The 25,774-nt window shown below is 45.6% G+C and overlaps 1 protein-coding gene across 1 annotated transcript; it reads right to left on the bottom strand.

The window, feature by feature from the left end:
- Positions 1–3,228: 3,228 nt before the first annotated feature.
- Positions 3,229–24,929, bottom strand: RANGAP1 (Ran GTPase activating protein 1). Its single transcript, XM_072868360.1, has 17 exons — positions 24,774–24,929; positions 23,999–24,036; positions 22,245–22,382; positions 20,642–20,769; positions 19,645–19,704; positions 18,800–18,979; positions 17,356–17,490; positions 15,992–16,150; positions 15,689–15,802; positions 14,047–14,146; positions 13,211–13,295; positions 12,642–12,798; positions 12,032–12,145; positions 11,584–11,686; positions 10,751–10,839; positions 8,733–8,854; positions 3,229–4,112 (listed from the first exon to the last, which is right to left on the bottom strand). The coding sequence occupies exons 3-17, from the start codon at positions 22,354–22,356 to the stop codon at positions 4,043–4,045; spliced, it is 1,728 nt and encodes a 575-aa protein (XP_072724461.1). The 5' UTR covers positions 22,357–22,382; positions 23,999–24,036; positions 24,774–24,929; the 3' UTR covers positions 3,229–4,042.
- Between the last annotated feature and the right edge of the window lie 845 nt (positions 24,930–25,774).

The raw sequence follows: 25,774 nt of genomic DNA, 5'->3' as shown, positions 1-25,774 counted from the left end.
AAATGAAGCAGCTGGGAGCCAGGTGTTTGCATTTGCTCCCAACCTGGGGTCTCCGCCAGTGCCCTCCACTTTCTCCTGGTCCCCTGCACACAACAGGAGGAAGCCCCCGGCTCAGGCTCTGCTCCCTCATCGGCTGCACTGCAGCTGGGAGGAGGAAAGTGCCTGCAGACTGTCGCTGAGCTGGCCGAAGTCATGTTCAGGGATGGGTGACGATGCTCTCATTAGGACGCTTCATGCTGGGGGGGTGTTGTGACCTAGCGGCATCAGGATGGGGGGAGGCAGTCTGGTGGGCACTGGGAAACACCTGCAGCCGCGAGGGTTTTCGTCCCACCTGCTGGTCCTGAGCAAGGGCTTCCTGAGGGTCCCTGCTCCTGGCACAGGGCCAGCAGCCCTAAGGCCCAGCAATGTTTGCTCCTCAGCACAGCCCCATCCCTTGTGCCTGGGCCCCGAGCACTGCCGTGCTCCCCGAGGGGGGTCCGAGCTGATGCCGGGCTGGGGGGAGCCGGCAGCAACCCCATGGCTCTGCCAGCAGCAGGAGGAAAGTGAGGCTTTGCTCGGGAACGTGAGCGAGGCCTTGGGGACAGCCAGGTGAAGATGGGCTCTCATGCCCCTCCGGGCTGCTCCCGCTCCGTCTAGCAGTGCTTCGTCCGCTGCCCCAACGCCAGCCTGTCCTCGCTGCCCACTGGCATCCCCCTGTGCCACCACGGAGCTGGCCCTGCAGCACCTCCTCTTTCCCGTACCAGGGGCCAGCTTCTTCCCAGATCTGCTGGACATCACTGCCCTCCGCCTGGGAGGCAGCAGGGTGGAGGAGCTCTGGCCAGTGACTTTTGGGAGCCTGGTGGGGACCTCGACCACCTTCACCTGAACTACAACCTCCACCACCCCGCTGCTGGCCACCCTGCACTCCAGCGGCAACCCCATCCGCAGGCTGACGTGGAACCACGCGCCGCAGCCGCCATCACCCCCGCCACAGCCCTGGCCACTGCCCAGCCCCTGCCTGGCTGACTGCGTGGGCAGTGACACTTCCCTCGTGTTGGCCTGGGCTCTGACAGGGGACCACAGGGAGGTCAAGGTGCAGTACCAGGTGCCCAGGCACCAAGTAACACATCTGCCCTTTCCCCAGCCTCCCCACAGGCTTTTAGTTTGTTCATTTACCTAGCAATGATCTTGCCGTCTTTGGCATCTACTGAGGCTACAGGGAGGCAGCCAGACTCTGCTCTCTCTGGTGGGGCATGGGCCATGAGGGCAGCACACTTGAACTTCCACTGGGTGGGGTTTAACCCACCTCTGCCAGGCCTGGTACTTTTGCTTTCCCTTAAAGAAAATGTTTCACCTTCACCTGCAAGGAGCCCGATCCCATTACTACCACTACAGGGATTCACTGCTTACAGGTGCCCCCAAAACTGCCCTCACCGCTCTTTGCCCTCACCGCTTTGCTGGAATAATAAAGTTCAAATTAAAAATACTTTCCAACAACCGTGGTGCTTTTGGGGTGAGATGGTTGCACAAGACAGGCTGAAGCAGCACTGGAATGACCCCACGTTCCTCCAGGACACCACTGGGAAACCGTCATCCTCTGGGAGCAACTTCTAATGGAAACCAGAGTTAGAAATTCCCATTCTATTTTTTTCCCTAATCCTGAGGCATAAGCCAATTTTAAGGGACTTCTGACTCCGTGTCCTCCTAGAAGCGAATCTGTCTTCTGCAGAGACTGTCACTTCTACCCTCACACACCCTTTTTTCCTATAGACATCTAATCTTGACACTGAATACCAGGACCAGGAAAATCCTGTTTCTAAATATTGTTTGCTTTCAAAGGAAACTTAGGGATCAAAGCTCACGCTTGTTCTGCTACCATGGCTTGGCTACTCAAAGCTTCTCTCACAGGTTCTCCCCGCAACCTGGCCCACAGGCCTTTGCACAAGCAGCAGCATCCCTCTGACCTTCGCGGGCTCTGTCAGACAGCCTTGCACACACGACGTGCTCCATGGGACCCATTGCAGATGTCCTCCTGTAGAGGTTAACCCCTTGGCTTGGTCTCTGCATCCCTGTTCTGCATCATGTTCCTTTTCTCCATGACCCTCCTCCAGGGCAGAGGGACCTGAAGAGCAGCAAGAGGCCAGAGAGCTCCAAGGAAAGCTATGCTAGTTCAGACTTACAGAAAATACAGATTATTTTGTGTCTCGATTTTGCCCTCAAGCTCGTGGCAAAACTTAACAGACTTGCTTTTCAACTAACAGCTGAAGGAACGGGATGGGATGAGGTGAAGGAGGCAGGGCTCGGCCTGCAGTGCTTGAAGCTCCTTCTGTAGGTGCAGGTACCTTCACTTCAGTTGATTTTTACCAATTTGGACACAGAGGAGTTCCAGCTTCAGTCACAGAAACTGGGAGAAAACACATTTTGCTCTTAGCCTTAGGGCAGCCTTTTTTTAATGAGGGGACCCTGCTCCTACACAAAGGCCAGTACCTCCCCTGCCAGAGCAATGACAGACACTGCTTTCCCAACCCTGCTGGATCATAGCCACACAAAACTTCCCACAGCTACCCCAGTTTCACCAGTAGTTGGCTTGAACAGGCCCACAACCTGGGGGAATTTAAGTAGAGAGTGCGTGCAAGTAGATCTTGCACATACTATGCATTTTATTTCAATCCAGTGCCCCAAGCCTTTTTTTCTGTCCATGCTGCCTGCACACCCTGTGAGTTAACACCAGCTTTTCCTGCATTTAAGCAAAGCACATGCACCCTGACAGCTGTGGTACACGCTGCCTCTCACAACGAAGGGACAGCTAACTCAATTTCCTTGACTTCTTCCTGGCACTGGCCCTATTTATACTGCCCGTCGATTGTAAGGTCAGATGAATAGTCTCCTCCAACTGAAAACAGAGCGGGAAGGAACAACTCTTTGCTACCTAAAGAGAAAGAGATGTGTTGATTCTCCGAGGCTTGAAAGAAGAGGGAGCAGGACCAGTCTGTAAACTTGTTTGCTCAGGAGTGGTACAGGTAGGTGCCACAAACGTGTAAGCACATGGACAATCCTCAATACAGAGATTTAGGGATATCTGCTGCTACTCTTTCAGCACAAGAAAAAAAGCACAGCCCTACCTGCAAACGATCACCACAGCCCTAATTCTTCGTGCTCTTACACATACTCAGCTTTCAAACATGTGAACAGTGCACACAGTGCCAGTGTTTTGTCAATGGGAGCAGAAAGAGAACACATATGCCCCAGGGATTTCATGGATTGTATTCATTTCCAAACCAAGCCTATTTAATTAGGAAGAGAAGGGAAAGGGACAGGGTAAGGGCAGGAAGAGGGAACAACACAGGCTATGGCAAAAAAATTTACAATAAAAATACGCTTGCTCCCTTAAGCAATGGCCACCAGGGTCAGCCACACTACACGAATATTCCAAGCCACAGCAGCAGGGGAGTAGTATATTAAAAATACAAATCAGCCACACACTGCCTTTGACAAATGGACTTGAAAGAAGAAACAAAGGGGAGCACACCTTGCCCCTCTGACCCGGCAGCAGCAGAAGGGGGTCAAGCACTCCCCTGGCCTGGAGAAGCAGGGGCGGCAGCAGCAGCAGCGTAGCCTCCCTCCTGCACAGTGCTGAATGCTATCAGGCAGGAGTCACAGTCCAATAAAATAAAATAAAATGCACAGCTGGGTTGATACTGATGAGAGCGCTTCTGAGGCCCATGTTAGTCTTGGCACACCCTTGCCAATGTGACCAAAGTGGAGGACTCTAATTCATGCAGAGCTCAGAGCAGCACTGACTTATTCTAGCATAAGCACCTGCCCTGCAGACTAGGGAGTCACTTCATGAGGAGTAGAAAAAAAATTCAGCAGGATTTGTCCAAGTTTATGAAAGCAGAAGGAAGGACAGACCTCCTACAGGGCAGGGGGGGAAGGAAAAAAAAAAAGACAGGACAGCATGTCTGTATGGGCTCTGGGATCCTCTCCCATCATGCAGCTCTGAGTTCTCTGCTGACGACAGTCCTATGAGGAGGGAAGGGCACAGCAGCACATCTCTTGTCTCTTACAGCTGGTGGAGGGTTTGTAAGAGCATGTGACGAGCAAATGAACAGGAGTCAAGAGCACGGTTTGGTCTGTGGAAAGAGAGGAGAGAGAGAGATTTAAAATACCAAATTTAAGAACTGCTTTGTATCTGATTCTGAATGGGCAAATAAACACTATTTCAAACGCACTAAGACTTGCATGCCCAAAAGTCTACATCTTTTCCTCTTGGTCATCTCTTCTGAGACCATTCCCCGACCTCTGCACAGATCACTGCTTCCCACCCAGAGCTTGCTGTTGAAAATTCTCTCTCCTGTTGCTGAGTCTGAGTCAGGAAGACAACAGCCAAGAACCAGAACATTTATTTCCACAGGTACAAAAACCAGCAGCAGATTGTTGATCTCTGCAGCCCGGTGCCTCAGTTTCAGTAGCAGGAAGTGGGTGGGGGTGGAAGCCCCTCTCCCTCCCAGCAATGGAATTTTCCATATAGATGCACTGTTTAGGACCCCAAAACACAGAAGACAAGCCTGCTTGTACGCAATTCTTTTCTCACCCAGTCATCTGTTATCTTTGACCCAATGGTGACTTTGGTTTCAGGGCTTAAGTCTTTTAAAGAGGCCCTCTCCGCCCCCCAAGGTCAAGTAGCACCTGACTGGCTTTGCTGGGCCACCTTTTGGGGGCCTTACAAATAGCCCACAGAACCTGCAAAGCATCGGCTGAAAGCACCTGGCACAGAGATTGCAATAGTGAGATCTACCTCATGCAGAATAACCTGCTGCTTGAAACTAGATGATGGGACTATAGTCACATCAGGGTTAATGTGGGCTAAATCTCCCTAACCTTCCCATCACCGCCCAGTAATGTATATTTCTGTTTCCACAGGCTAGCTGTTCTCTAAGCATCACTGAAACTTCCAACAGTCTGTATCCACCCATTAGGGAACTTCCTCCAAATAATTTTAATCCAACGTTTTCCACTGTTCTGAGAATGGAAATCATTAATTTTACCTTTCTCCTACTCCAACACAGCAAAATACTCTTAATAGCAGTGCGGTCTACTCATTTTGGAAAAGAAGGAGGAGATGAAATAAAGATGGGAGTATCTAGGTAGGAGCAAAAAATTAATCTCTGGATTTATAGTACACAGGTAATGGCTGCAGAAGCTGTTTGGTATAGGACTCCATGTATGCTACGGTTTAACAGAACCGCATCCTGGAGAAGAGTTAACCCCTTTTATCCCCCCCAAGAGCCATTCAATACCCCACACTGAACAGACAGGACACAATTACAACTTGCAGTTTATCTTCAAAGTGGCTGGGTGAGGTATTTCAATCGTCATCTTCGGAAGACCCAGCCCTGTTTGCAATGAGCAGGCTGATTTTGCCTAGGCAGCTTCCCATTTTTGGAAATAGAGAACCTGAACTGCTGATGTTGATCACAGCCAACCTCCCTCACAGCCTCCACTCCTAACACCAAACCTCCTCTAACACTAAGAGCCTCCTTACTTGCTGCGGAGCTAAACTGCCTGCCACTCTGTGCTACAGACTGTTTGAAGAGGCCAGTGATATGATCCAATCCTGCAGCGAAGAGCAGGAAAAACAAAACACCCACACACACACCCCCCAACCAAACAAAAAACCCAACCCTTCCAAAAAACAAAACAAACAAAAAACCAAACTACCACCATCTCCAGCAAGTCACAAGCCGGCAGGCAGACATCCACATACTTTCAGTGTTTCCACTGAAAGAATTATGGAAAAGCACATGTGGATTCACAGCACCCTCTTGTGTCCAAAAAAAGAAAATAAGGACTGACAGCAGCAGAGTAAGATGGATGCTGCTTACAGTCCATATCCATAATTTTATTATTATTTTTGAATGGAGAACACTACCTACATCATCACAAATTGTCACAAAAGAAAGGAGGAGAATGACTACTCCAGAAGTAAGCCCCTTGAAGCAAAAAGCAGCAGAGCTCTAGCCTAGGCAGCTACAAGAACTTTACAGCTCTAGAAGCCCAAAGGAGCTAACTGCAATCCTAAAGGAAAAACCTAGAAAATATCACAAAAATGCATACCAGTTTGCTGCAAATGAAGGACTCATGGGTCTGACAGAAAAAGTAGATTTGTTGCAGAAACAGAGCCCAAATGAGTTCTGCAGATTACTAGGTTAACCAGTTAGAGGTTTGATTTAAGGTTAGGGCATGATTTTGTTCTGACTGAATTCCAAGGAAAGGCAAGGTTAATTGAGAAGCTGTTTTAACTGGACTTTGTGGTTCTTGAACTGCTCTTATTCTCTCCAGGCAACTGTAAAGGATTTAATAGTTGTTCTCCTTGTTCCCTTAGGGAAAGCATTTTAAGCAATACATATATTTATAAAACACAAAGATATATCGCTTGTATATAGTGTTGACTTCATTATGCTGCACAGGACATGAATTTCCCTATGATAATATCACACCTTGCAACAGAAGGGTTTGCAAATCAGAGAAAGCTTCAGCTCCAGGAATTTCACAGCACCAGGGACACTCTGCAGGCTTGGCATAAGCACCCTTACATACCAAAGGCAGGCAGACAGACAGATCTGCCTTCTACTGTGGGAGGCTCTTGGCTCTCATGCAACTTATACAGGACCTCTGAACAATCTCACACTTTCAGAAAGAGACTTTGCCTTCTTGTAATTGTAGTGAAATGCTGGCTATGGATTCAATAGAATTTTTGTTGGCGGATTCATTAAGACTAGAATTTTCCTCTTGTTTCGTCATGTACAGCACCATCTACAGATGAAAAACATTTATTGGTATTTTGCAGGCCTGGAACCTGGGAGAGGCCTACATACACACATACAGGGAGAGGGGGACAAGTGTCTTTTGTGAGCAAATTCGTTTAGAAGGACATGTCAAGTTGAGTTATGAGGCTACTCTAGGCACTGGAACCTGACATGAAACCAATTAGAAGGGTCAAATGCACTGACCCAAAGTCACATTTTCTGTATTCCCAGCTTCAAGTAATTTAAATCCTCTGTTTGGAGGCCTGGGGCTGATAGACACTGAGTGGCACTTGTTTTGATCAAGCTGGGTCTCTGCATAACTAGTGCCTGATGAAGTAAGCCATCATTTTCTTCACCCTCTTATTTTAGGGCTGGTATTGGATCCTTACACTATACATATCTACTTGATCAACAAGCAAGATCACAGGCACAGGCAGCAGTGTAGGAAACAGCAGAAATCCAGTGGATCTGTCCGGACAACTTCACATGGCAAGTCCTGATACTTCTTGCTTAAACCTATAATGATTGGGCTGGAGGTATATTTTTTCAGTTGGTAAAGCATTCATTGGCTTTTGGTAAAGCATTCATTGGCTTGTAACTGCCTAATTCTTAGCCTGATCAAGCCAAACAGAGGAGACAGCAGACAAACTGTTCCACCAGAAGGGCCTCTAGGTTAGCATTCGCACATGTGTAAACAAGCTAGTTACATAGTTTTATTTTCCAAAACTGACCTTAGCATGGCTGGTTGCTGGACACATACTACTGCTACACATCAGCTTTGACAGCTTCAGCCACACCAACGCTTGGAAAAATTCTTCTCCCCTATCACAACTGGCCTGCTTCCAATCCCAGTAGAACTAAGAAAAGACTGACTACCAAAATTTGACTGCATCCCTATCACCCATGTTTTGTACTGACCACATGTATTTGATGCCTCTGCCTTTCATCGGCAAGAGATCATAAGCGTCTGCATATTACCCATACCACGAAAACCAGGAAGGCTAAAGCCTCATTTTGGAACCTGTTAAAAAGCTGCTGTCACCCTACATGGCACGTGGTTCATGCTGAGCCAAACAGCCACCAAGCTCCAAATGGATTTCAGACCTCTGCTGGTTTTGCCTGAAGTGACAATTTTGAACTGTTTCTCCTCTTCACTGCTGAAGAGTAGTATTTAATCCTTCCTCTCTTCAGGTCAATAGACCTAAGGGGAGGTCTATTTGGTGTGTTTTTTCCAAGTCTTATCAATGCTGAAGTTCACACTGATTTAATCCAGAAGAGATACAGCTTCCACAGCTATTGCATTTACTATGCTTTTAAGACAATAAAGAAACTAAAGCTGGTGGGGCAGGGGTTGATTCTATACCTATACTGGAAGTAACAACATTAAATAGAGGCAGGCAGTAGAAGCAACTTCTTCAACGCTTATGCTCCCAATTTAGTTCTCAGAAAAATCACTAACCTTGTTGCTGTCACAGTAAGAAGTTTCATTTAGAAACAAATTCAGTCTTTGTGTTTTGATCTGCTAGCGTTCAGTGTTACACAGCATGACAATTCAGGTAGAGCTCTGCTGACCCTCATACTCAGAAGGATTATTTGGAGGGTGCAGTTAGATCCAGTGTACTCATAGTTCACTCAAACGGGCTAGAAACCCAGCAGGTTTCCTTAGGCTCAAAACACCTGTGACTGGCATTAGCAGTCTCTGCTTCAGAGCCAGTCAGTTGCAAAGCCACCTTTCCACTATTTCTTCTTTAGGATCAAGATTTTTTTACTCTAAACCTTGCATAGTGGAGTAAGCAAGAGAAAAGTAGAGGCCCATTAAACTATTAATCCTTAATTTCAGAACAGATATTTAGTGGGCTTTAACAGAACAGCTTGCATGTAGCTATTAACCCTCAGTTTCACTAGCTCCCATGGAGAAGACTGCAAGGCAAGTACTATACTCACTTTGTGACAAAAGCTGAGAGAACTGGGGCCAGGGATTTAGGGAAATAATCCTGCTGGACCATATAGTTCAAGGTCATAAGAATACCGTAGAGGCTTGGGACAGCTTTGATCTTCTCTTCACTCTGAGAAAAGGACAAGAAGATGAAGTCAGACTTAAGACAATCACTATTTTATGTAATCCATTGTACTTCACAGAGGCAATGAATTCTCTATTGAATGAAGTGCTCCCATACACTGTAGGAGAGAAAGCTGGTCACTACATAAGTGTAGTTCCTCAAGACAAAGGTAGCCAATTCCATAGCCTCCCAGCACCAGCATCTGAAATAAAGCAGCATCGACAACATTCCAGTACTTATCAATTGACAGCAGTAGTAATGGGGAAAGGGAAGTAATGAACTTGCAAGTGAAACAGCCAAATCTTCTCAGAGGCCCTTGTGTCAAAGTGTTCTCCTAAGGAATTCCACCAGACTTCAATTTATAAAGAATTCAGCTGCCTTAATTACATAATTTTTTCTTGTATTATTCTGTAGCTCACTTTCATACCATCTCTAGTTCTTCGGCAGGCTTCCTCCAGAACTCGATGCAGTATTCCCAGAACCAGTCTCACAATTATGTACAAGATAAAGCTAATAGTCATCCCCCTGCTTACATGATGCATAAGTTATTCTTGCTCCTAACATGATGCTAACCTACATGTCCCAACTCTTACATTGTTTTCATTTATTTTTCCACTGCCATTTCAGCTAAAGCCCTTCATTCTGTAGACAGGATCTAGACCTGTGTTCCTATGTGTATGACCCTGGAGTTCATGGTGCTAAGAATATCTGTTGCTCACGTGCTTCAAGTTATGTGGGACAGAAAATGATGGAAGCTGCTCCTTCTCCAATTATGCCTAATTCATCACTAGTCCTCTATATCACAGATGACAATCAGCTGGCTGATCCTCAAGGGCTTTATTATCAATGCCACTTCCTGGCCTGAAAGAGTTCTTCTGAAGCACAAGTCTGTGCTTTGTGCCTCATGCATATTCACTATTTTCTATACGGGTAAGAGGTAGGTGGTAGTCCCTGAAACAAGCATTCTGCAGAAGAAAAAGCCATCTTGGGTTCTGTTGACCTGAGAAGTGGGAAGCTCAGCATTAGTCCAATGTTCAATGAACACAGGGGAAAGGCTAAACTGATTTTTAGGAAGTTAAGATGTATCCAAGCATGTCAACAGCTGTCTGTACAAGCTCGATATTACCAGAAGGAAATCCATAAACCTAATTAAGAGCAGGCTGCTATAACATAGATTATGGCTATTCTGTGGTTTAGAATTGTCTTGGTCCAAGTTTCCATTCTCAGCTTCTAGGTCTTAAGGCAGTGAGAAACATTAACCCTTGTAGCACAAATAGGCAAAGGTGCTTAAGTTTGCAGACAGAACCTCTCCCTAGTCACCTCACTGAAAGAAAAGCTACAGGTATTCTAATGCGATTCACAGGTTTCCTACTGACCCTCCATCTTTTCTCACAAGAAAGTTTATTCCCTGTAACTACATACTTAACACTAGTATTTGGCAATGATACTACAAAGCATGAAGTTGAATGCTACTGATCTAGCATGAGTAGTTGGATAGTAGTTGGCTGAGTAGTAGTTTTTAAGCCATGCTACTAAGAGATGCCCTAAAGGACCACATTAACTAATAATATTGTAGATTAGACTCCTGGACATGGCTTTTCCTAGACACCATAATCCAGCAACAGCACTATTTCCTTACCTGACCCTCCCTACCTTTAGGGGATGACTGAGAATGCAGAGCACATTAAGCAGAAGAGGTACAAAGAGCTGACACCTCCTTCATCCTAATGCAACCTTGCAATTTGCAATTTCTGCTGGACCTGCAGACTTCCATTGTCCCTGGGCATCAGGCATGCACAGGCACCCAGCTGCTTCCATGGCAACATAATTACCCAAAACCCAGCCAGTCTGGTCTTCAACAGCCTAAACAGACCATGACTTAACTCTTTCCTGCTTCCTCACCTTAAGTAGTCCCATGTGGATCAAAAGGCTTGTGATGAATGCATCTGAATTAAATGTGGCAGAAGTGAAGGCTTTTCTCATCAAGGCATCTAAAAAGAAATAAATGCATATTAAACAATACAGAAAGGGATGCTGTTACAGATTTTAAGATCAAGATTGATCATAAAGGACCTCAGGGAATATCAGCTGTTAAAGGAGTTTTGGGAGGTTTCCAGTTGTCTCTGCAGAGACTAGGTATGTCCCTGCATACCTTTATGTCCTCTGAAACACTGAGACAGATAAAACCCAGTCCTTAGGTATAAGGCCTGATACAAAGGAAAAGAACCACACCCAACAACAAAAAAATGCAAAAAACCCCAAAATTCGCACACTGCCAAGCTTCAGATGTAGTTTGACCTCAGTCCTATGCATCACAAAATGCTCTGCTCAATGCATTTGGACATGCATGCTATGTGCATACACGCAAATAAATATGATCAGATGAAGTAGAGCAGCAAGAGTTAGAGCCTTAAAATTTTTAAGGTCAGCAAGAATTCACCTTTCATTTGAAACCAAAAGGAATGAGAACCCAATGAGAAAACTTGTTCAACTGTTTTCTGGGCTCCCTCAGGACCAATATTCTGGAAGCACAAGATACGCTAAGTTCAGAATGAATCTCTGCTTTCACTCCACATAACAGCATGGCACAGCTTAGTACTTTGTAATCTGGGGTTTCCTGCTGCCAGGGACGAAACAGTCCAATGGCCTGGCCCACAGGGGCCTTCCTCTGCATCGCACTGGTGCCCTTGACACGGAAGCAGGTCACACCATGAAGTGAAGAAAGGCCCAGTCACCTGTTGTTTCATGCACTGCTGTTTTCACTGGGGCTTCATCTTTGAAGACCGAGGATATCCTTAGGAGAGTTGTAACTACTTTCTCTACATCAGATGTATCTGTCTGAAAGACAAGAAAAAAAACACATCAGGGGCCATTCAGTTCACTGCTCACCAGCTACAGAAGATGGGTCTTTGCTAGGGCTGTGATAAGAATTACAGCCTTCAGCTGACTGACATCAGTTTTGCCTTGGCCATACCACAAGGCATAAGCAACACTGTGAAACAAAGTTACTCTATGTAGAAGCTCTGATGGCAGTATACGCATTAACTGCATCATCTGCTTCCATAAGGTTCCTCAGGATCACTGGGGAGAAGATGCAAATCTAGGTCTCAAGAGAGAAAGTTATCACCTCTGGGAATTAAGTGATTCTGAGAATCAAGTACAGAAAACCACCAGCTCACCTACCTGCTGAGCTATCAGTACAGAGCACTTTGGTCCTAGTCGCAGCAACTTCTCTGGTGATGGGAAAGCAAGGAACGTGGCAACATCCACAGGAGGAGATGGCACTGGACTTGAATCCTGAAACAGGCAGAATCCATCTCAAGTTTACTCTTGGAACTAAATAAATTGGTTCAGCAGCAAAGGCACATAGGACAGGTCAGGACACAGGTACATCAGGTCAGGATTTGTTCTATTTGAAAACTATTTGAGGCTAGAATGAGCCCAGAGTTGGAATATCCAGAATATGGTAGCATGACTGCATGGCATTGCACAGACAAGGTTCCCATCATTTTCTGGACGTGGGAAGACTTTTTCTACCTGTGTTTGTCAGAACCATTACTCAGCCTTTCCCTTCACGCATGTGTACACATGCACACTTTAACAAAACATGTTTCCAAGTCATCCATTTTCTTTATTTCCTGCATGTTATCTCCCTGACTGTTACTACAGTGCCAGCCCACGCAGGAATGTGAACGCCTGCCAGCACTCCAAGTTCAGACTCACTCCAGATCTCATTTCCTCCTTTACTCCCCTCCAGCTGAGGAAACAGGAATGCATCTGGAAGTAAGCTTACCTGTGAATCAATTATCTTCTTAGGAGTCAGTGACTCCTGTTCTCCCTGTCCTCTCTCCTTCAACTGTTGCTGTTCTTCCTCCTCCTCTTCCTCCTCCTCTTCCTCTTCATCCTCCTCCTCCTCCTCTTCGTCATCCTCTTCCTCCCCTTCATCATCACTAAGGTTTGAGTTACATGTTACGTTAATTACACACTTGCAATTCCTGTACACTGGAACTCAAAACATTTTTTCAAAAACAAAAAAGCAGCCTCCCCTCAAGTCTTACTGCAAGAAGTGCATCTCCATCTACAATAGATTAAGAGGACACTCAGGCTTCAGTCATCCCATTGACAATGGCAAGCAAAGAGCAAGGAATGCAATCCATAACTAAGATTGAGATAAGTCCATCGATGAAAATAAGACACAAGGCTTATCCTGCTTATGGAATCCCCTAATGGTGCTCCACACTGCACACTGAAACCAACATCCATCTGCAATGTTACAGGTCTTATTTAAAACAGATAGGTGAATGAAAGTGTTGATGAAAATGGTTGGAAAATTTCTGATTTAAACTCTGGTACCCTGCCTACCTCAAAGATCCCAGCACAGCTGCCATATTGAAGCCTTCAAGGATCTCCTGGAGTTGCTCACATCCCTCTTCTCCCAGACAGTTACCTAGGTTGATAGGGGAAAGGGAGTAGACTTAACAAATGCACATGTTTGTTCTTAAGGATTTTGCTATAGATTCTTGTCTATCTCTTATTTCTCAAATTGAACAGTTATCAGTCATTTCTACACAACACCTTAGAGGCAGCAATGCAGCCTTCAGTTACCAGAATCAAACAGTTGTTAAACAAATTTCAGCAGCATTACACAACGGTTGGAGACAAACAAACTCATAATTTTTCAGAGTGTCTTTGAGGGACTTCCTGCTAGTTCTATAAACAGCTCTTGTTCTCAGCGATTCTAAAACAAGGACACACGGCTTGTGTGCATTCAAGTACCACTGAAATGCAGTGACTCAAGGTATGAACAGCAAAAGCCAACACTGGTCAAAGTTCTCCCACTCTTCTGCAGAGATGTACACAGAGGTTTTTGTTTGCAAGTATGAAATATCTGAGATCACAATGAACAATTAAAAAAACTTTTACTGAAAAAACAGGTATAGGTATCAGTTTAATCTTTCCACCTTATGAGATATACCGAAACTGCTTAACTTTAACAACTAAGTGAGTTCATGGCTTAAGAAAACTTTCAGGATATAACTGCTTCCTGCCCCGAGGTCATCCAAGTTCAACTGCTCTCAGAGTACCATTTTGAAATGCTGACAATTGCAAGACTAGAATATGTGATACTGTCAACATTCTTCCTAGTGGTTTCTAGTTGCGATCAGACTAGAATACTTTGATCTAGCAAACTTACATACCATTGAGATCCAACTTCTCCAACTCTGCCTTATCTTCAATAGCTTCAGCAACAGTCAGAGCAGCATCTCGTTTGATCTCACAGAAGGACAAATTCAGTTCCTAAGAAGTAGAAGAATATTTGTTTGCAGAATTCCTATTAACATCTGTCATCTCCATAAGCTTCATGTGTTCACAAGTGTTCTGGAAAGAATCTCATTTGAAGGGGCTCTGAGCAAAAAAAAGTATTTTTAATTGGAAATAAAACCTGACACATACTCCTACTTCATATACCTAAAAGGGGCATTTTGAAACATACTATTTTTAAAAGCAGAACTACTGAAAGTAACCACTTTACTAGAATAGCTATAGAGACCAGACCATTCTGACTGCTAACCTAAAACGTAGCAGACATTTCAGTCCTTAGCAATCAGCTGACTGGAGATCTTCACTTATTCAAGGGTCACAAGAGCATTCCAGAATTCACACACCAGTAAGTCTTACTGAAGAAGGGTAGCTACTATACTAAATGGTTGGCACATTTGCTTTTGAACACTTACGTTGCAAGTTAAGGCCTTCAAAAGACAAACTATGAGTGGTACTACTTCTGATAAAGACAGCCAGCAGAGAAACAGTGTGGACAGACTAGTAAGAGTAAAGTTATTCAAAAGCCAGGCACCATCCCCCACCATTCCACGTTGTGCTCAATCAACCCTTTCCTGAGAAGAGATTTAATATTAACAGCAAAAGGGAAGCAGTCCTTGAACAGAATGAATCAGCTACAATTGCTTCATGCTACCCTCCCTTAACCACTTCGGCTCTAGAAAAAAGTATTTAAATTCTGGTGGTTCATCTCAATGCCCCCATTAGAATCCTTACTTAAGTTTTCCTGGGAAATTCAGACGTAAGTTCCACCAGAACCAGCAGAAGCCTGAGCAACAGATCTCACACCACAAAGCACCTACTTCTTTCTGTACCAGGTTCATATACGTAAATAAATATTAGCACTCAGCTGAATTTTTGTCTTTGACTGTAAGCTTGCAAGATTAGGAATTATGTGTTCAGCATCTGTCCCGGTGCAGCTGTGACCCATGGCAGGTGTTTCTAGAGATCCTAGTTTACTTATGTTACTGACTGGACTTAGGCTTGTCTAGAATGTTGTAAAATGCACGTCCTGTGCAAATACTGATGTAGGACGCTGTGGTTGCCAAAAAAATAAAAATATTTGGACTTTTGATACACGCCCTAACAAAGAAAGAGCATTAACTGTATGAACTCTGAAATGCTGAATAGATTACAAGCTCATTCATGAAGACGAACATCTCAGTCCCCGCTCACAACCCTCTGAGAGGTTCTAAAAGCAGATACTTCCATTATCAGATTTCTTGAATAGCGCTTGCTGAGTTGAACCAACAGCTTCAAAAACATCAAGCGGAGTCTAAACAGATCACTGGTACACCTCCATATAGCATAGCCTTAGCTGGATGTGGCAATGCCACTGATCTACAATACAGCTTATTGCTTTCGCGTTGTGAGCGCAGAGCCCACACTGAAGTGAATTCCACTTCAAAATAATCAGTAGTGGTAGGAGAATGGACAGAAAAAACAGGAAATGGGAAGGCATTTTCAAAAGAGATTCAAAGCTGAACAGCAAGAAGACAATACCTTTAATTTATGAAGCCCTTCTTTAACAGCATCAGCAATAGCAACAGCGCCCTTCGAACGCACCAGGCAGTCCCCAAAGTTGATCACTTCAATCTGCCGAAGCGCCTTCAGAGTCTGCAAGACAGCACAAATTTGAAAGTACAGACATGCAAGTAAATTAATATCCTATCACTCCTGAAAGGTCATCTTTCCCGCTGCAGCATGGCATGCAGCTCCACCAACCCAGAGGTGCTAATGCTAACTATATTTGAGGAGACTGGGAAACAGAAGACAAACCCAAAGCAACTGCTTAGAACAACTCACCTCTGCCATGGCCACAGCTCCTTTCTCTGTGAAGGTGTTGTCATTCAAGTTTATAACCTTAAGCAGTGGGTTGATAGCAAACGCCTGGGCTAGTGCCGTGATGCCAGGATGGTTAATTCCATTCTGTGGCATATGGACTTCTTCTAGAGTCCCAATGATCTAGGAAAGGATGCAGATGAAAAAAAGCTATTAGGAGACATACTTCAACTCAAGAGTATAGCGCTCCACTCTTTAGGATGTGGTTAAAATTGTTTTCCTCCAACTCAAAACTCCATTAGTTCTTCTACATAGAATTATTTACCAGCAATTATGTCACAAACCTAAGTGAAATTGCAGGCTCATGGCAAGTGTCAGATTAACACAAAGCCCTGAGTTTAAGAGTCACAAGTAGCATCCTCCTAGTGTGCCTGCTCTAGATATCTTAAAACAAGAGTTCTTCACCTGTGGTTCAACAGCATTGAAACAGACCAAGCAACATCACTGGATACGGTATTTTTCTAATTAAGATCTACATTTTGCCCTGACTGCAGAAGCAAACCTGTAAGAAAATTAGTATGAACACTGTTTACAGACTAAACAGCATGTCACAAAACACAATAATGAATCACATTTTGGTAGTGCCATTCAGTCTGAATTCCTCATGAATCACTTTGTTATGCACCTCAAGTATGTAAGAAGTCTTATTTTTGCCATGATTACTAATTAGTCAAAATCACATCCAGACAGCTCTTTACAAAAAGAACAACCTACAACCTGCAATATCATTGTTAATATATCTGACAATATGCATTATAATTCAGAAGTCACTTCTAGCAGCAATGGAGGAAAGAAAAGGGAATTAGGTGGCCCCATCCACAATGAATTCTCTTCCTCCAACAGAAGTACAAGTTAGCCAGTGACAGCTAGAGAAAGCTAGGCAGCATTTAGAGTCCTCACAGGATGATCCTAGTGAAAACACTAGGTTGCTTTTGCCAGATGATTGAACTAGGCAAAGAAGCACTCAAGAGGTCAGCTGGTACACCTATCCCAGTGCCAGATAACCTCCATTAGCACAGAGGGAGGAGAAGGAATAGGACTACTATTAAATTACTCAGCAGATGCCTATTTCTTTCTCAAGTAACTACTTTACACAGCCACTAGTTATGTGTTTGGAAACTTAGGTCACAGAAACATTCAGTCATCAATTCTAATTGCACTTGTTGAAGACTCCAGTTTCAGCAGCAAACAACATCGTGACTTTAGTGAACCAACAACCAGCCACTGCCTCCAAGCTGAGGCAAGCTCTGTGTGCATTATCTTTAACATTAGCACTTAAGCACACCTTGCTCCAATTTGCTGCCAAGAAGCTCTGGCTTGGTACTTACCCCAAAGGCTTCAGCCAGGGCAGTGGCACCATCATTCTCCAGACGGTTTCTGCCAGCCACAAATATTTTCAAAGCAAGAGGCTTGCCCTGGGCACTTGATTTCCTGTGACACTCTTTCAGAGCGGCTGCCAATATCTAAAGGTAAAACAAGCAGTTTATGCTACCTCAGCGTCTCATTCTGAAGGAATCCAAATGTGTTTTGTATATCCAGCTCTCAAGAAATACTTCAGTCACCACTGAAATGCACCTGCTTGTACAGTAGGGTATATAATAAAACTGTCTGTAACTACAACACTTGCATACTACAGTCAGACAAGAAGTGATAACTTTGCAACACTAGAACACATTGATCCCATTAAGAACATTTGATTCTTAAACAGGCAAACATGTAGGGTCTTAGTGATAATGACAGTTAGTCCCAGTTTTCTGCTTCATCCAACAGGCATCCCTTCAGTGCTAGGCTTGGTAATACTGTTCTCTCAAATCCAAGGCTGCTAGCTCCCTTGACATGGAATCTAATGTTTAGGATAGAACTGTTTTCCTATCCTGGATAAACAGATGAGCTTTTCATACTTCAGAAATTTATCCATGAAAACGTGTAGAGGGAAGGAATCTTGAGACTGGAGAAGCGGGTCAACAAGAATCTCATTAATTTTAAAGGGAAATGCAAAGTCCTGCAAATGGGGAGAAATAACCCCATGTACCAAGCATAAGCTGGGGGTCAATTGGGGGCAAAATAGCTTGGCAGAAAAGAACTCGGGGTGTCCTAGTGGGTGAGAAATTGACTATGAGCTAGCAATATGCACTTGCAGCAAAGCAAGTCTACTGGGCTGCCTTGGGAAGAGCATTGTCAGCAGGTCGAGGGAAGTGATCCTTCTCCTCTACTCAGCCCTGTGAAATGAATCTGAGTACTGTGTCCAGTTCCAGGCTCCTACATGGACATACTGGGGTGAGTCCAGCAAAGGGTTCCAAGGATAATTAACGAATTGGAGAATTTTACGTACTGGGAGAGTGCTGAGAGCTGGGGTTATTAAGGCTGGAGAAGAGAAGGCTCTGGGGGAGATCTTATCCATGCGTAAGAACAGCCAGAATAACAGGATGGAGGGAGAAGGTGGTGTAAAGAAGGCAGAGCCAGACACAAATGCACACAAACTGATGCAGAGAAAATTCCATTTCAATGCAAAACCACCTTTTTTACTGTGAGGGTTATTAAACACTGGGACAGACTATCCAGAGAACTTGTGAAGTCTCCTTCCTTTGAGATATTCAAAACCTGACTAGACACAGCCCTGAGCAACCTGGTCTACTTGCCTTGAGCAGGGGAGTTGAACTATACAATCACCAAAGATCCCTTCCAACCTCAATCATTCTGTGATTCTGTGTAGGGCAGTCTGAAGCCAAGTCCTGGCTCTGACCTTATTCCCAAAAAGGAGACAACCCTTACCTTGCCACCACCAATGCCCATGCCACAGTTATTGAGCTTGAGTTCTTGTAGGGTGTAGCATGCGGGGCTCTTCAGCAGTGCCTCAAAGCCACGCACACCATCTGGTCCAAAGGCATTGTCACTCAGGTCCAGCTCCACCAGCTGGGCTCCAGCAGTGATGAGTGCATCCCCCAAAGAGATCTGTAAGGAAACAGATGGCCGTGGGTGGGAGGGAGTGGATTGACTTTTAGTGACAGCATCACTGCAGTGGCTAGGTATGACAGTGATGCTGCAAAAAATTTCCACTTTGAAGACATTCGGCAAAGCTGCATGGGGAAATAAAACTTTACAGCTAAAGCCAGAGAAGAAGTTGTGCAAATTAAGCTAAAGATAACCATAAGGCAGTTACCAAGAAGTTATCCCATCCCTTTAGGTCAAATACACATTTTTCAAAGTGAGTTTCCCCCTCTACACTGCTAAAAGAAATATTGTTTTCATTCTGTTGAGTTTGTCATGTTCTTGCTTCACAGAACTCAAGGAGGCAGGGAGCTCTGTAATGCTCTTGGAAGACATGGCCATATGCTTTTATTTAGAAAGCTTAGTTCCCATTCTATCTATCGGATGAGAATGTTTTCCTCAGTGACAAGCTTCTTCACTAGCATGGACTTGCATTTGGCCTTTTATCAGCTCTTCTCCACCTCATACAGAAGGAGCAAAAAAGAACCACTCACCTATTCTGAGACACTTAGTGTTAACAGCATAGAGAAAGATCAGCTCTGTGCTAAAAAACATACTCCCACAAAAAGCATGACAGGTGAGAAAATAAGTTATATTAGTCAGAAGCCTCAGATCTAGTTTTTACTTACCAAGGCAGGAGGGATCTCAGACCTTAGTCTCCCTGTGAACATGTCACTCCAATGACACCTCTAAAATAAGAAACATACAGATAGAAACCATTAAAAATATTTAGGACAACACAGTTGTACAGAGGTTTACACATACAAGCCGCATTACATCACTGGGGACAGCTTAATACTGTCTGCCTTCCCTTAGGCTTGTCATTTGATTGTACTAAAGAGCTACGAGAACTAAGGTTACAATTACTTCACTTGCAAGGACATAAAGCCACTGAAATGCACATTGTAAATAACACTATACAAGAATTCTTGCTTGCATTCAAGCTGGAATTCTTTTCTGCTGAGAAAATTACCGCAGGAAAAAGCAGCAGGAAACCAAAGGATACATTAGGAATGCAGATTTTACTAAGGTACGGAGCTCAACAATCTGGACTTGCTTGAAAAACCACACTTGGGTGATGAACGTGAATCAATATTTCATAATCCTCTCCTGCAAAGGACAGTGCCTCTAGCAGCACAGCATCCTCCTACCATTAGGCTAGAACACTAGTAGGAAAACATAGCTTGGACACGGAAAAACCTCTTGGTGCATTTCCTCCATTATTTCTTCCCTATTCAGGCATTCTCTGAAGACTCATTCTTCAGAAGATCTGATCATTCTCCAGAAGATATGACCCAGCTTTTCCATTAGAACTTAAATTCTGTTGCCACGGTTCTTTGTTTATAGATGCTTCCTCCGCAGAGAGGCTCTTCCTTGCACAGCTTCCCACCTTTAAGATTGGAAGTCTTCTGGACAGGAACAGTTAGGAATGCAGAAAGCATTCCCACTATCCCAAAGTCCCCAGGTTCTGCCATATTTCCATATAGTTGTTCTTCCTACTGGAAGAACCATCAAGCAAGCTTTGGGGCTAACTCAAGACAATCTACTGGAGGAAGAGCGTAGATAGGCCTTCAGTATTTCTACATTACTTCTTCCCCTTCACCACCACCCACTTGAGGATCTCACCTTAAGCTCCGATTTCTTCTCCAAGGCTTTGGCAATGACCTTTGCTGCCTCCACACCCACTGTGTTGCCTTCCAGGCGCAATGCTTCCAGGCCATCAAATTCCTCAATTTGCTTGATCACTTCTTCAGCTGCAAAAAGCAGACAGTCTCGTTGGCCTTTTAACTATCATCTTAGGTGCCACAGTAACACTCTGATGCAGCAATACTTGCTCAACTCTACCCTTAGCGAAAACAGCTGACCAATATTATCTGAAAGAATCCTGAAACAGCAATGGAAACAGAGCTAAAATGTCAGGTCACTAGAGAGAACATTCTCCATTCACCACCCTGCCTTTTCATAATTTATTTCTAGTTCTATTCTCTGATAGCCATCCTCCTATTTGCAAAAGTAAGTTTCCTTACTTACTCCTAAGTAAGATTCCTCTGCCATTCAGCACATGGTTTAGGAGCTAGAGTGCATGTGCCTACAAAGATGCAAGGACTAAGCTAAAAGTTGATGGAAATTGGTGCCACATCAACAGGAAGAAGTTCCCACTGATTGACAAAAGTAGATGCCTGTTTAGCAAATATATCAGGGTGGAACAATTTAACTCTAGAGTAATCCTGTGCAAGACAGAGGAGCAGGCTGCAGACTCTCTCCTGTCACTGGGCACTTGTTATCATTCCCAAGCGCCAAAGCCTTTCCCCATAGTTCAGTGGCTTTGCACTACATGGAAATTCTTTACAATGAGGGTGGTGAAACACTGGAACAGGTTGCCAGAGAGGCTATAGATGCCCCATCCCTGGAAACATTCAAGGTCAGGCTGGATTGGGCTCTGAGCAACCTGGTCTAGTTGAAGATGTCCCTGCTTATTGCAAGGGGGGTTGGACTAGATGACCTGTAAAGGTCCCTTCCAACCAAAACAATTCTATGATTCAATGATACTAAAATGGCATATAAAAAAGTATCACCTTTGGAATCAGTAAAAAAGGTACGCACTATAGCAAATAACCTCTCTGAAGAACATGCTGTTTCTTCATGTGGCAGAAATGTTCATCTAAGAATATACACATATTCTCCAGATATTTACTACATTAGCCACCACTGCAAGACATTTTTAATTGGGAAACACACATACACCAGCAAGAGAGATATTCCGGAAAAAAAAAAACAAAATAGCAAGAGTTTAACAAATTCATCAGAATTTAAGAAGAAACTGGACTATTGCAGCGAACTAACGTATCAGCCCATTCCTCTGTGCAGGTCTTTGAAGCATCTACTTGTTCCAAGCGCTGTCATGCACTTGCTTACTCTTTTTAAAAGGAGCACTAACTTCTAACGCACAGTGACTGTCAAAAGCACTTGGAGAGAACAGCAAGAAAACAAGAATCACACACCTGAGAGCCAAACCCCAATTCTGTCAGCTGTAGCACTGCCACTGTAGCAGGTCAAAGCAGGATACAAGAAGGGAAGGAAATGTCTCTGTCAGAAGCAGCTGTAGCTGAAAGACCCTTCCAACACAGCTAACATGACAACTTGGCCATGCAGGATTAGCAGGAAGTTTACCACAAGACTTTAGAATTTCAGGGACACGCTTCCCAAACACAAGGGTATTTTCTCTTACCATCTTCAGCTGTATTGAGTTTAAGGCTCTGGCCTTTGAAGCTCAACTGTCCACCACCCACTTTGGTTTTCGCAAGTGACTCCGCAAGCTTAGTGATGTCTTCTGATGCCATTTTTCTGCCTTTCCAAATATTAAGAGCTGCCAATTAAAATAAATTGTCAACGTAAAAAAAAGCAAACTACAATACATAATCTGTATGAATAATCATATTTATTCGAACACTAATGTGTTTTTCGTTGCTGGGATATCGAATTGAATTTTCAGGATCATTAGTGTTTTCCCCATAGCTCACTTATGGCAGCTAGGCTAGATCAATATTCCAAAGCCAATCAGTCAGATGGTGTTGATTCTTCCAATACTGATGAGACTTGGGTTTTGATGGAGTTGTTACAATTCATAAATAGCCAGTAGCTAAAACTACGGATTAAGGCCACATTAAGACATTATTGTTTGCATAACACTTTCACAATTAAAATGTAACATTCCTCTCTCCCCAAACCCCCATCCTTTAATCATACACACTGCACATATCCCCTGTTCTCCAAAGCAAGGTAGAATGAACACAACTGTTTTTCCTTTTCAATTATATTCCCAGTAGTGCCCTTGTCAGCACAGTTCTAGAACCACCGAGTTGCTGAAAACATCATGTGTGTTGCATACAAAACTCTCTCTCTCAGGTTTGTGGGTTCTCTTTCCTTTCGGATGTCCCACACAGATTTATCACACATATTAAACAGGATGATCCTACACTGATGATGAATTAGCGAACATTTTGCCTTGAGGCACAAGTTTGAAGCTAGCCATGCCTAGTAGCATCTGCATACCATTATTTAATGGATATCAATCACTGTGTGAAGTAACTGGGCTCCATTAATTCAGCAGGATAAACAGAGCATGTTTCTTATCCCAGCACCTCCGCTGGGATAAAAGGCTACACACAACTAGTGCTTAGAAGCAACATACTTATAAAACAGACTTCTGGTGTCAGAAGGAATGAAGGTTCATTCCTACAACAGAAAACTGGTTCCCTTCCGTTCTTGTCTGACTTACAAGTGGCCCCGTGCTCTTGCAGCTCTTTGAGCTCAACAGCGCTGGTTTTAAAACACCCCCTAAACAGAAGTTGTACATACATCCTTTCCTCCCGATACCTAGCTGTGAAGTAGTTGCCTTCAGCTTCCCCAGAGTACAGCTTCTCTTCAGCTTTCATTAACTTTAGTATTGCTTTTAGACACAGGGGGAAAAAAACATCCCCAAGGTTGATCAACATCACTTTTCTAGGATGACTGTCCTGTCCTCTCAAGTAGGTGCTGCCAGTAGAAAGATGCTCACATAACTTACTCCACCCCACCAGGCCACACAGACACCAGACTGATGGACATTCCCAACCTCTGCCAATCCAACACCGAGAAGGAAGAAAGAGAGGACATCCTCCAACCTGTAAAGGCTTTACTAGACAGGAACAAAAGTTAGGATCCAAAGAAGTCAGTCTGTTCACCTGGTTCAATTATTAACTTTACTTTTAAATAGCTCATCACCCTACTGTTTTTAAAAAAAAAAAAGTTCTGTTCTACTATGATGCTCTTCTATACTCCACAGGTGTACTCATTCCCTTTGCTTCTCTTTCCCTTAAATCCCCTTTTACTTTCTTCACCTTACGCACAGGCCACTTCCTAATTTCAACATACGACTTAATCATCACATCCTGAAGCACGTTTTATTGCAAAGATGTCAGCCACATCCAATTGTCAACCTACCAGAGGTCTCTTCACTGCTAGTTCTTCTGCAGGGAAAGCTTTAAAAACACAAAATGAAATTGAAGGGTTAGTAAGTTTGGCAAATAAAACCAAGCTGTGGAAATGCCTGAAGAGAGGTTTCCTCGTTACTTAAAGATGGTATGAAGCTGTATGCTTCCCGATGGTCAGAAAAGTTAGTTCAGCTGAATGCTTTAATTACAACACTTTGTCCACACCAACAGACAACGCATCGGCTACCTGCTGTGCCAGCCTGAGGAAGAGCCTGCCCTGCTCTCCCGGCAACGGAGGGCCCAGCACCCGGGAGCGCTGGGTGACAGCCCAAGGTTACCCTCCAGCCAGCCCCTGACAGCCTCCCAACGCGGCTTTCCCCCCACGGCGGCTGAGGGCTCTTCTCTTCCCCCGCGGAGGCTGCTGAGCGCCGGCCACGCCGCCACCTGCTCTCCGCGGCGGCCCCCGTGACCCCTCCCCCGGCCCCACATAACGGGCCCCGCCGCCGCGGGAGACGGCGCCGATGCCCCCCTTCCCGCCCCACGCGCGGGCGGCCCCCGTGGCTGGGCACGCGTGACCTGCATCCATGAGGGGGTACCCTCGCCTCCGCGTGGGAGCGCCGCGAGGCGTTCCCTTCCCGCTCCCCCCCCGCGCGAGGAGCCGCGGCGGCGGCGGCGGCGGGGGGGGGAGTGTTAGTCCGCAGGATCGCCTCACCTCACGCACACCCCCCTTCCCCGGCCACCAACGGCGGCGGCGGCGGCTGCCGCCTCCTCTCCCCTCTCCTCACCTCCGCGCCGCGAGGGATCCGGCGCCGCCGCCGTGGGCCGCTGGCTGCCGGGGGAGGCGATCGAGTGGCGCCGGCCCAAGCCCTCACGCTGCCGCCGCTGCCGCCGCTGCCGCCGCCGGGGACGATGGGGGAGGGGCGGGCGGGGGAGGCGGAGGATTTGAAAGCCGGCAGTTTTGCTCTCCCCTCCGGGATTGGCTGCGCCGCGTGACGTCACAGGGACTGCCCCCCTCCGCCCCGCTCTGACGGCCGGCGTGCCGCAGCCGGCCAGCCTCGCCGCGCGTGGGCGGGGCTACGGGGCCCGCGCCGCGCCGCCGGCCGCGGGGCACGCCGGGACGTGTAGTCCTGTGGGGGGAGTACCCGGCATGCCTCGCGCGGAGCCGCCCTGTGGGGAGGTGGCGTGGGCCTGGGCCGGGCCCTGTCCCAGCCGCAAACCGTGGTGCGAGTGAGGCCGTGGGATACCGGCCTCTGTCGCTGCCCTCGGTCACCTCCGCTCCTGCCTCTCCAGCGCGCGGGCTCCAAGGCGCGGCAGCCGTGCCACCGGCCTCGGAGGGCTGGGTGTGCCCGGGCCCCTCTCACAACAGGCGTTCAGGGAAGATGTCGCCGCAGGAGCTCCGAGTTGCTCTGTAGGCCTCCCAGATACCCACAGATGAGACACGAGTGCCTTTTTCTGTGAACCCTCATTTAGAGAATGTCTCTGCAGATCTCATCTCTGCACTTGTGTGTTGTTGTCAAACCTTTCTGCTGAGGAAAGCGTTTTGTCCAGGAGCGCGCAGTCATTCCTACTTAAGGATGCAAAAAGCATTGGTTTGGTTGACAGCTTCGCGTGTGCACCGTGTGTGACATTTTCCTCTTGAGTATAGAAATAAAAGTACATCTGATGGGACAAGCTGAGCTGTGCGTAAACCTGCTTGCTACTGCAGTGTGTTTGCACAGGTCCTCTCAACGCAAGCCCTTCTGTCCGAGTTGCAACCTACAGGCACTGACGTAGGTACCATTTCAGG

This window comes from Ciconia boyciana, chromosome 1, assembly GCF_034638445.1.
Source record: "Ciconia boyciana chromosome 1, ASM3463844v1, whole genome shotgun sequence".
In the NCBI taxonomy this organism is placed as follows: Eukaryota; Metazoa; Chordata; class Aves; order Ciconiiformes; family Ciconiidae; genus Ciconia; species Ciconia boyciana.
This window is presented reverse-complemented; position numbering and strand designations above follow the sequence as displayed.